A 10958-nucleotide genomic window follows, 5' to 3' on the forward strand; every position below is an offset into this window, starting at 1 on the left:
CCCCTTCCGCCGTGTGCCGGGCCGCGCATCCTGGCATGCGCGAATGTACACCCCCTCAGACGCAGCACACATGCCCCGCACCTCCCCCCCCCCCCTCCTTCCCCTCCCGGACACAGCCCTCTATGCGGTGTCCGTGCCGCAGAAGCCCGGCGAAACTTTCCGCGTGATCGCCGGCTCTTCGCAGGTCCCGGTCAAGCTCCTGCCGGAGTCTTACCACTTCCAGCGGCCGCTGTTCGCCACGCGGTACCGGTCGACCGGCCTCGGGCTGAGCCACAATGGCCCGGGATCGCCCTTCCTCGGGGGTGGCGGGGCGTCTGCCGGCGGGCCATCCTCCTACCTCGGGGGCAACAGCTACATGTCGGTGGCGGCGCAGACACCACCGCGGTCCGATGCCGGCGGGTCGGCCGCCCCTGGCGGTGGGGCTGCCGTGCGCCTGCTGGCCGAGCCCTTCGACCACATCGACTTTGGGGCCCTCTTCAGCTCGTTCGATGAGCAGGATCTGCTGGGGCTTCTGGCCTCCCTGATGACCGAGCGCCGGATCCTCTTCACCTCGTCGTCGCTGTCGCGGCTGACCGGGTGCGTGCACGCGGCGGCGGCCCTGCTGGCCCCGCTGGAATGGCAGCACATCATGATCCCGGTGCTGCCGGCGTCCCTGCTGTCGACGCTGCTGGCTCCGATGCCCTTCCTGATCGGGGTGCACTCCTCCCTGCAGGGGGCCGTCCAGCGGGAATCCCGGCACATGGAGTCCGTGGTGTTTGTCAATTGCGACACCGGGTTCGTCAACTTCTTCCGCCAGGATGTGGACGCGCTGCCGATCGACGCCACGGTGCGCTTGCGCCACAGCCTCCGGCGGTTCTACTCGCGCACCGGGGCCATGGCCCAGGCCTTGCACATGGCCAGCCTCGAGCAGCTCTCGACCGGCGGCGGCCCGCCCGGGGCCAGCCCCCTGGATCTCGGCCCGGGTGCCGGCGGGGCCGGTGCCTCCTCCGGGCCCCACGGGACAGCCCACAACCCCGGGGGCGACCTGGCCGATCCGCCGGTGCCCCTGCTGAACGCCAGTAGCCTGGTCCCGGCCATGGTGAAGTTCTCCACCGCGCAGAATGTGACCATCTCTCGCGCGGTGATTTCCTTCTACAGCCTTTTCTTGACCAACTACTTTTGCTTCTACAAGCCCGGCACCACGACCCTCAACATGGAGGAGTACAAGCTGAGCCTGCCGCGCGGGTCGCACCAGGTGCGCCAATGCCGGCACCCCCCGGGGTGTGAGCACTCCCGCTCGCCCGGCCTGCCATCTTCACATGCCTCTCTCCTTCCTCCTCGCCCCCTCCCCCCTCCCCCCTCCCTGACACTGACCCCTGTCGTTCCCTGGCACTGCCCCCTCCTTCGGCTCGCGCAGATGCTCGACATCCTGGCCACCACTCAGCACTTTGAGCGGTTCATCGCCGAGCGCGGCGAAGAAATGACCCTCGATCGAGTCCTCCCGAGCGATCCCTGGACGTCATTGGACTCGGGGGCCGTGCACCCGGGTCCGGCCGCGACCGGGTTCTTCTCCGGATCCTCGCGCAGCTCATCATACGGCGGGACCGGGGCCGGGGCCGGGGCCGCCTATGGCGGGTGGTCCTCCAGCGGGAATGTCGGCAGTCCGTACACCCGCGAGGATATGGACGACGCATCGGCCGGGTCTGGCGGCTGGTCGCGGCTGGCGGTCTCCGGCCATGTGGTCACCAGGAAGATCCGCGCTCGCGCCCGGAATGCCATCCTCGGCCCGACGACGGTGTCCGGCCAGCGTGTGCCGGACCAGCAGCTCTTTTTCTCGTGCGTGCACACCTCCTTGCTGTCGCTCTGTCCTTTGCCTTCCTCTCTCTCTCTCTGTCCCTCCTCCCTTGCCTCTGGCCGACTGGAGCCTGGCTGACACCGTCTCTCTCTCTCTCTCTCTCTCTCTCTCTCTCTCTCCTTCTCTGTCTTTCTTCAACCATCGATTCTCCCCTCTTCTCCCACATCTCATTTTGCGCACAGGCCCTTGCCACCCCCGCCCTCACGCCGGTCGGCTCGGTTCTCCTTCCTGATCGACCCGTCGGCCACCAACACCCTACCAATTGACATCAAATCCCGGTCATTGGTGGAACTCATGGGCACCAATCGGCCCCTGAGCACCATCGGCGGCCCAGGCGCCGACCCCTTCGGCGGGCCATCCCCCTCGCCGTCGGTCCAGTCCCTCCGGAGCTTGTCCGTCTCGACGTCCACCTCCTCGCTGGCCAGCCTAGATTCGTCGGCCAGCCCGGCGCCGGTGTCGCCGGTATCCGGCCAGATGCCAGCCCCGGCGACTCCACTTGGCTCTGGATCCGCATCCTCCTCCTCCTCCTTCAGTACTCCCACGCGGCAACTGTCGTCGCCCTTCACCGGCCGGTCGACCTCCTCTTCCTCGTCTCTCTCAGCGGCCTCGGTGTCCTCCCCGCTGGCGGGGCCCGTGCGACTGGCGCCGCCACCGCAGCAGCAGCAGCAGCAGCAGCCGCCGCCGCAATATGCCTCTTCGAGCCTGACCCAGGGTTCCGGCCAGTCGTCGGCTTGCTTGCTTGATTTGTCGGACTTTGCGCCTGTGGCTCCGGCGGCCCCTGCTCAGGGCGACCCATTCGGGGGCTTTTCGGCAGCGACCCCGGCACCTCACGCGCCCACCGCCGGTGCCTGTCTCCTGGACCTGGATCAGCTGGTGGCCGAGCATACGGGTGGCTCTGGCTCCGGCTCGGCGGCCGGCGCCGGTGGGGCCATCCCCCTGGAGCACCTGTTTTCATTCCTGTCGGACTACTCCATGGTCGAGGGGGAGAAGCCTGCTCCGATGCCGCCCCCGGGCAGGGCCGCGGCCCCGGTTGCTCGCGAGTCGCCCTTCGGCGGAACGCGGCCAGCCTCGGCAGCCCCCTCGACGGCGCGGACGGGCGCCTCGACCTCGGCCCCGGCTTCGTCTTCCGCTCAGGCGTCGGCGGGCCTGATTCCGCTGCTGCCGCCGCCGCCGAAGTCCCCGCAGCCATCGCTGGCCTCGCTCAGCTCCTCCTCGCTTCTTAGCCTCAGATCTAGTCTTCCGACGCCGCCTCCGGCGACCGGGGCCCAGTCGTCGGCCCCGGCGCCCGCCCAGTTCCACCACCAGGCGCCCGGCAGTCAGGCGGCCCTCTCGCCAGCCGAGTTGGAGGCCTTCCTTCAAATGTGAGGCCTCGACTTGACGCTTCTCTCTCTCTCTCTCTCTTGCCCCTTTCTTTGCCTCGGCCAGCCTCCCACCCGCCGAATGTTCACTTCGCCGACCCTTGCTGCGGTGCGTGCAACCAGCCGAAGGAGCAGGGCGGGCTAGAGGGTGCCTAGGTCGCGACAGATAAATACATCTTATCACTGCCTACACACGCGCGTCTGTATGTATGAATGTATGTATGCACACAACCCGGTGTAACCGCAGGAAAAAAAAGCCCCTAACAATCACAGGTGTCTGTAAAGTTTTGTCTCCAGCAAGCGGGAGGGGAGGGGGGGGGGGGGGGCTCTATTCCGTGTGTTTTCCCGGCATGATCAGGTTACTGGGCCACAGGCCCGAGCTAGATCTTGGTAGACGAAAAGGAACTGCCTCCCGGCATGTGGGGGTCGCCCAGACCCTCCCCCTCCCCCTCCGGGGGCAGGACTGGTAGGGCTTCACGGCAGTGTGGTCGTGGGCTCCGGGCACGGAGAGGAAAGCGTTGGAAGCGATGTGCCCGTCGGCAGCCGTTGGCAACTCTCCCCCGGCCCCGAGCGATGCCCCGCCCCCTGGCGGACAGGCCGCCATGTTGGACCAGGACAATGGCCTTGCCCCGACTTGATGGCCCGGGCCTTGCCCGCAGGGCCGAGGGCGCCAGACGACCTCGTCCTTCGCTTGTTTACGCTGTCGACTCGCCCTGGCGGTGCGCACGCCCACCAGGCGCCCCCTCATTGCCCTGGTCTGCCCAAACACTATGCAGGTAAGCCACCTCCCTCGCCATGTCCCTCTGTCTTCCGCTCTCCCTGCCCGTGTCGATGTCCTCTTGCCCATGCCCCCCTCTCTCCTTTGCTTAGCTCTGTCCAGGGGCGCCCGGATGCTGGGCACCTGTGGTGAACCCGCCCCGCGCCTTTCGACTGGTCTCCAGCCCGCCCTTGTATCGCCCGGCCGCGGCACATCCGACAGCCGGCCTGCGAGGCTCTCATTGGTGTTGAATAATGAGAGCAGTGGCCGAGGGGAGGACCGAGTGACGTGTGCTGGAGTGTGGCGTTGCCCGGCTCGACTCGGCTCGGCTCGGCTCGGCTCGGCTCGGGTCGGCTCGGGTCGGCTCGAGGCAAGCAACGCATCAAGGTCGCCCTGCTGGTGGACAGCAAGCTGTTCGGCCGCCTGTCTCAGGTAGCCCCACTTGTCTCCCCTATTCGGCATGGAGGGTCCGACCGAGCGACTGTTGAAGCGTGGCCCTTGACAGTGGGCTCCTGACAGGCAGCCCGTGCCCTTGTGACGCGCGACATTTCCCTGCCAGTATCGCGCCCCGCAGCCGGCCTCTGGCGGTGTCTTGCCCGTTCCCGAGGCGCCGTATGGGGCCCGCGGCTCCAGGACGGCAGATGGCCCACATTCGAGGAGCCTGCCTGCCGGCATGCGCACTCCATGCTGGCGCCGCCACAGCCACCAGAACGGTGTCAATCCTCGAAGAGGGACACATTGTGCTCATTTGCGCCGAGTGAAAGAAACCTGGCCCCTCCCAGAAGAATAAAGTGCCAAGGTGCGATTGCGATTGGTTGCCCCGCTGCCCGCACCTGGGGACAATATCGAGGGGGACAGGGGAAGAGGCGTTTATAGGACAGGAAAAGCAGGGGAGGAGAGTCGGAAAGGGCCTGCCTGGATAATGGGGGAAAAGAGGTCAAGTCCATCACCAGGGGGAGGGGCGGCATCAGCGGGAGGCAACCGAGGAACCGGAGACAGGCCGGTCTTGACGGCGAGGCCTGGAGCCAGGCCGGGCATCGGACCCAGGTCCAGGACCACCGGGCGCACCGGAGCCTTGGGCGCCGGCGGTCGGGGGTTTCCGCAGTCGACGGTTGGCCGACTGGCCGCCCTGCTGACCACGGGAGGATTGCTGCTGCTGCTGCTGCGGCTGCTGCTGCTGCTGCTGCTGCTGCTGCTGCTGCTGCTGCTGCTGAGGTTGCGACTGCGGCTGTGATGTGGTGGAGTATGAAGAGGTGGTCGCGGGCACGGCAGCCGGCGCGACAGGCGTGACGGTCGTCGGGGCCGCGGGAGCATTGGCGACCGAGCGCTTGGCCATCGAGGAATATGAGAAGGAGGCGCGGGCCGGGGCCGGGGCGCCGGCTGGCTGGGCGGCGGCGTCGGAGGCCTTGGTGGGCCCGGCTGCCGCTGGGCCGGGGGGAGTGTCATTTTTGGAGGCGGAGGCCGTCGTCGAGAGGGAGCCGGAGTCCCCGGCCGCCAGGGGGGCAGGCACCGCGGGGTCCACCTCCCCGAGACCGGGAGTCGTGTTGCGACCGCCCAGAGGAGGCGTGCTAGATGTCGACAAGGAGGGCTCGGGGCTCGGGGAAATCTCCTGAATGGGGGGAGGGAAGGCAAGAGAGAGAGAGAGAGAGGGAGGGAGGGAGGGAGGGAGGGAGAGCAGGAACAGGGCGACGGGGGTAGATGATAGCAGGTCAGCAGGGCGGCAGGACAACAGCGCAGTGTGGCTGGATGGATGGCCAGAGGCGCAAAGGCCGCCGAGGCGGGGGCCGAACCTTGGGGGCGAAGAAAAAGAGGCTGTCCGAGTGGATCTGATACTGGTAAGGGTTGCCGGGAGTGGGGGCAATGTCGAAGATCTGGACAAATTTCTGGAAGTGGCCATCCAGGGGGGCGGCCGCGTCGCCGGTGCCGGCCGGGCTGGCGGCGGCGGTGGTGGTGCCAGTGGCCACGATCTTGAGCATGGTGCCGGCCCCGGCGCCCAGGCGGTTGGCGCGCAGATCGGTCAGGGACACGGCGCCCTGGGACATCTTGGTCGAGAAGAGGAGAGCCTCCTGGAGTCATGGGAGGGGGAGGGGGTCAGCGGTCGGGCGGGAGAGGGCACAGAGTGGGGCGGGGGGAGAAAGAGGCACGGGGTGCAGGGACGACAAGGAAAGGGCGGAGGCAGGGGATGTACACACGTCGGCCGATTGGGGGACGAGGGCGCCGGCCTTGGTCGGGCGGAAAAAGATGGCCGAGTCATCATAGAAGTGGCTCAGGGTCCCGGGCGAGCGGAACAGGCTCGAGTAGTACTTTGTCACGAAGAGGTGTGCCAGAGCGTAGGTGGCATCGGGTTTTTCCGACTTCGCGGCGGACCCGCCAGCTTCGGGCGGCGGCATTGTAAATGCTGGGTGGGGCGAAGAGAGGAGGGAGGAGAGGCAAAGAAGGGGATGGGGGAGGGGGGGATGGCTGCCTGATCCACAATGTCGGGCGCCTGGCAGCGGCGGGGCTCTTTTGGGGAGGGGGTCACGATGAGACCCGGGGGGCATTGCGCATGAAAAGCGACTCCTACCGGTCCCCCCCCCCCCCCTTGCAGGTGCCGCTACCGGGCCACCGCCTCATGCGCCGCGGTCCTGGCTTGAGGAGCGACGCCGGCCACAGCCCCCATGCACCCGACGGGCAGACGCTATTGTCCGGTGGCGGAAAGGCCGGCCACAAGCAGCCCCAGATACGCTGACGGGTGGGCGCGCTGGCCACAGTCTGCCATACATCGAGGTATCCGGGGGCGCGCGGTCCCGGCGGCCGAGCATTAGAGAGAAACTATGCCCCAGCCCCGGTATGCGGCACTCCCCCTCCCGCCGCCGGAACCAGGAACAGGGGGGGGGGAGGGGGATATATGCTCCGTTGCTGGCTGAGGAAGAGAAATGGGTGTCTCAAGCACTTCGGGCCCATTTTCCGGCCAGGGGTCCATTTTCGCGCAGACACCTCGTGATGCGAGCATCAGGAGGGTGGCTCCCTGGCGGTCATGTAATGGTGTTCCGTCGATTTGCGCTAAGCTCTCCTCGTTTTCGTTGGGAGGCCCTCTTGGAGAAGACAACGCACTGGGCTCTGCGCGTGGGCCCTCCTCCGCCTGGCCCTCCGGACGAAATGGGGCACTGACGGCTGGCCAAGATCGCGCGGAGGCAGGAAGGGGGAAGGGCCACGGAGAAGAAAACACACGCCCTGATCAGGCCCCCAGTCGGCGGGCCGAAGGGGCGGCGGGCGCCCCAGGGAGAGAGGCCAATCAGCCCCGCGCACTGCCCAGCTTACATCCTCCCTCTTCCTGCCTCCATCTATCTCTCCCCCCCCCTCCCTCTTATCCTTTCTCCTCCGAGTACCCTCGCTACCCTCTGCCGCCAGCAATGTCCTCCGACGAGCAGGACTTCTCGCCCATGGACGATATGTTCGAGGAGCCGAGCGACTACCACGCCCCGCCTCCGGCCCCGACGCAGCACACTGTCGCCCGCCAGGAGGGCTGCATTCCGGACGGTGCGTCGCTGGCCCGTGTGCCCCTCCCCCCCAGGACCCCCCCCTACCCCGTGCCTTCGCCCCACTTTCACGCGTCCCCATCAGGAGAGGGAGCCGACGGACGCTGACATGCCTTGCCCGCCTCTTCCTTTGTCTTGCCGTCCCCCCCCTGCGGGGTGCCTCCCTGCGGCAGGTACCCCGGCCGCATGGGACCTGGTCCTGGTGGGCCATCACTCCCTGTGGGCGCACTGCCTATGGAATGCCGGGGTCTTCCTGGCGCATCACTTTGATGCGCATCCGGAGTTGGTTCGCGGCAAGACGTACGACCCCCATGTATGCGCGCGCTGGCGTGCGCCCGTGAGTCCCGCCGGTGCATTTGACCTTTGCTGACGTCCTGCACGCTGTGTGATCCCCTAGGGTTCTGGAGCTCGGCGCGGCGGCCGCCCTGCCCTCCTTCGCGGCGGCCACCCAGGGTGCCGCGCTGTCCGTCGCCACCGACTACCCGGAGAAGCCGCTGATCGACATGATTACCAACAACGCCGAGAAGAACCTCCCTGCGGCGGTTGCCAACGGGTCGCTTGTGGTGCAGGTGCGTGCGACCGCGACACCCGCTGGAGCGGGGGGACGGGGGTGTCTCAGTGGGCGCGCACACCCACGCACGCGTGTTTGTCCTCGGCCATGTGGGGGCCATGTGGCTGCACCTTGTCCCCCCTCTCCGCCGGGGCCGAGCCATCTTCCTTGTTCCTCTTTGGGCGCTTGGCTTCTGACCCCGCTTCGTTGCGTCCTTCCGGCAGGGCTACCTGTGGGGGGCGGACCCGCAGCCGCTGCTGGACCGCCTGCCCGAGGGCAAGACGCGCTTCGACTTGCTGGTCCTGGCTGACCTGCTGTTCAACCACAGCGAGCATCATGCCATGCTGCGGTCGGTGCAGAACACCATGGCTGAGGATGGGCAGGTGCGCAATCCATGTCCACAGATGACTTCCTCCTGGGCTTTCTCCTTCCCCTTGTCTGGCGTGATGCATGGCTGACCCCTCCGTGTTGGCCCGTCTTCCTTTCCTCCCTCCTGTCCCCTCCCCCCGGCACATGCGGGTGGAAATCCCGCGGCTTCACGTGTGAACGCCCTGGCTCGCAGGCGATTGTCATCTTCAGCTCGCATCGCCCTTGGAAGGCCGACGCGGACCTGGTACGCGCACGCATGCTTATCTGGCTTGGATGGGCGTGTATTGGTGCTTGATTGAGCGCGCGGCCAAGCACACACTGACAGGATCCATTTCCCCCCATGTCTTTCCCCCTGGCGGGGTGGGTCGTCTGCTCTGAATGCGCGAAGAACTTCTTCAACCTTGCCAAGGAGGCGCCGTACCACTTCGAGGTGGAGAAGGTCCTGGAGACCAAGATGAAGCCCATGTTCGAGAATGACCCTGGGTGCGAGGAGATCCGCTCGACCGTGCTCATGTTCTCTCTGCGCCATGGGAAGCCTGCGTCCGAGTGAGCGAGAGGGTCGGCAAATGCGTGTATAGCCATCCTGCCGCCCGGGCGACAGGGGTCGCACAGTGTGTCTCATCCAGCGAGGAGGAGAACAACGCATCGATCGACGTCACGAGATATACTCGTGTCTATGTGCATATCTTTGTCTGTGTGTGTGTGTGTGTGTGTGTGTGTGTGTGCGCGCGCGCGCGCGTATTTTGCACATGCCTGTTTGTGCCGGGCACGACCCGGAGGTACGTTTCCTCGGGCACAGGGGCGAGCGGGAGAGACCGCGGGGGGGAGGAGGGGAGGAAGAGGGGGCGCGAGGAGGCGGCCCGTTACCGGGGCCCTTCGGGTGTGTTTAGTTGGTGGCTGATTTGGGCCACCTCGCGGGACTCGCGCACCGCGAGCAGGGTGGCCACCGAGGCGCCGAGAGACGTGGCGGTGACTGCCTCGGCACGGGACTGCACGACGAAGCGCGAGTACTCCTCGGCCAGGGCGACGCCAGACTCCTCGAACCGGGCCACTGCCTGGCTGAGCAGCGCAAACGATGGGTTGCTGGTCGGAGTCGGCGAGCTGTCGGTGTGGGCGCTGGCCGCCATGCTGTGAGTGTGTGTGTGTGTGTGAGGGATCTAAAGCAGCCAGGGGCGGGGCGGCAGGGGAGGGGCAGGGCGGCGGGGGAGGGGGGGAGATCGGGAGGCGGGAATGCCCGACGCCTTGGACCGGGGCTGCCAACTGTGCGCTGGCGGAAAAAGCGTCCGTTGCGATGGGCGCGCGGACGCACGAGACCATTGGCATGTGCCTTCGCACAGAGGTGCCCACCCGCGGCCGTGCGTGGCTCGCGTGCCGCCTCTGCCGGCTCCCCTGCCCGGGGGTCGGCGAGCGGCGAGGGCCGTATGTGCCGCCGAGACACACACGGCAGGCCAAGGCCACGGGGCGCGCGTCTTGGTTGCGCGGTGACCGGCGAAGGGGGGGGGGGGGGGGGGGGGCCTGTGACAGGGCTCGGCCTGCTGGCGCGCGAAGCACGCTCGGGGCCGACCACGCCGGGCTTCCCTGGGTGGCCTCTTTTGACCTACCTCTCAAGGCATCCGCGGTGCGATATCCCTCCCCCGGGGGGGGCGGCGGCCTACGGCGGGCACATTAATTTCCCCTGCGGTAGTTCTGATGCCTGGAGAACCGACGGCCCATTCCAGTGGGGGAAAGGCCTGCCTCCGCTGCGCGCAGGAGCACCGTCCCGCGCGCGCGCGCGCGTGCGTGCCAGCTTCCCCGAACCCTAAAGCCCTCTGCCCCCCTCGCCCCCATTCGGCTGGGGCGAGTAGGTCACACGAGCCGCCAAGCAAGAGCGTCTGAGAGAGAAAGAGAGAGAGGGAGAGAGAGAGAGAGATGAAGAGAGATTCATTGGGGACGGCCTCTCGAGGCGGGAAGGACGAATCCCGCGACCCTCGTCGTGCCTCTGGATCTCTCTCACGTACACGAGGAGACCTGTGCCAAGACGGCAGGGGAGTTGGCTGTGGGGCGGGAAGTCCCAGTGGCTAAAGAATAAGGCAGGTAGAGCTCCAGTGTGTCGGAACATCGTCAGGGAGAGAGAGAGAGAGAGGGAGAGAGGGAGAGAGCGAGAGAACGAGAGCTGGGCCGGCCCTGGGTTTATGTGGCCGCTCTGAATACGAGTCCCCAGCAGGGCGGGGGTGGGGGCCTGGTTAATGATAGTCTCAGGCGCTTGGCGAGACAGCGCGGGTCGCGCCTGCTTGTGCAGGCAACCGGCGCCGCCGGCGGGGGGGGGGCTGGCAGCAACAGCCGGGCGGCATGGCGGGGCCATCATGTTCCCTCGATAACTTGGAAGGTCGATGCCGGACTGGCCACCACACACAAGCATGAGCCGGTGTGTCCGGCCGCGGGGCCTTCTTCGGGCGAAGCCCATGGTGGGGGGGGGGGGGCGCTGTTAGCTTTCCGGGGCCGGAAGCCCCTACGAACCAACGGCGCTGGCGGGAGGAGCGTGAATTTGGCCTCCGCGAGGGGCCGGGAGGTGGCAGGACGCGGCGCACGCGGC

General features: G+C 67.3%; 5 protein-coding genes across 5 annotated transcripts in view; 3 read left to right on the forward strand and 2 right to left on the reverse strand.

The window, feature by feature from the left end:
- Window positions 1-3259, forward strand: part of H696_03629 (hypothetical protein) — a 4051-nt gene extending 792 nt beyond the window's left edge. The window contains exons 3-5 of the mRNA XM_009497501.1: window positions 117-1234; window positions 1397-1815; window positions 2017-3259. Of these exons, the coding sequence (XP_009495776.1) occupies window positions 117-1234; window positions 1397-1815; window positions 2017-3199 (2720 nt within the window). The 3' untranslated portion in view covers window positions 3200-3259. The remainder of the gene's footprint in view (window positions 1-116; window positions 1235-1396; window positions 1816-2016) is intronic.
- Window positions 3260-3508: 249 nt separating this feature from the next.
- H696_03630 (hypothetical protein) lies at window positions 3509-4429 on the forward strand. Its single transcript, XM_009497502.1, has one exon. It carries the CDS (start codon window positions 3963-3965, stop codon window positions 4383-4385), a length of 423 nt encoding a protein of 140 aa, XP_009495777.1. The 5' UTR covers window positions 3509-3962; the 3' UTR covers window positions 4386-4429.
- A 487-nt stretch (window positions 4430-4916) lies between these two features.
- Window positions 4917-6429, reverse strand: H696_03631 (hypothetical protein; the record flags this gene model as incomplete). Its single annotated transcript, XM_009497503.1, has 3 exons — window positions 6142-6429; window positions 5740-6015; window positions 4917-5558 (listed from the first exon to the last, which is right to left on the reverse strand). The coding sequence occupies exons 1-3, from the start codon at window positions 6337-6339 to the stop codon at window positions 4917-4919; spliced, it is 1116 nt and encodes a 371-aa protein (XP_009495778.1). The 5' UTR covers window positions 6340-6429.
- Window positions 6430-7199: 770 nt separating this feature from the next.
- Window positions 7200-9099, forward strand: H696_03632 (hypothetical protein). Its single transcript, XM_009497504.1, has 6 exons — window positions 7200-7468; window positions 7641-7767; window positions 7865-8036; window positions 8242-8400; window positions 8580-8630; window positions 8775-9099. Exons 1-6 carry the CDS (start codon window positions 7342-7344, stop codon window positions 8934-8936), a joined length of 798 nt encoding a protein of 265 aa, XP_009495779.1. The 5' UTR covers window positions 7200-7341; the 3' UTR covers window positions 8937-9099.
- Window positions 9100-9102: 3 nt separating this feature from the next.
- On the reverse strand, window positions 9103-9867 carry H696_03633 (hypothetical protein). The gene is made up of 2 exons (XM_009497505.1): window positions 9696-9867; window positions 9103-9514 (listed from the first exon to the last, which is right to left on the reverse strand). The coding sequence occupies exons 1-2, from the start codon at window positions 9707-9709 to the stop codon at window positions 9250-9252; spliced, it is 279 nt and encodes a 92-aa protein (XP_009495780.1). The 5' UTR covers window positions 9710-9867; the 3' UTR covers window positions 9103-9249.
- Between the last annotated feature and the right edge of the window lie 1091 nt (window positions 9868-10958).

The sequence above is a fragment of the Fonticula alba genome, assembly GCF_000388065.1.
Source record: "Fonticula alba strain ATCC 38817 unplaced genomic scaffold supercont2.5, whole genome shotgun sequence".
Lineage (NCBI taxonomy): Eukaryota > Rotosphaerida > Fonticulaceae > Fonticula > Fonticula alba.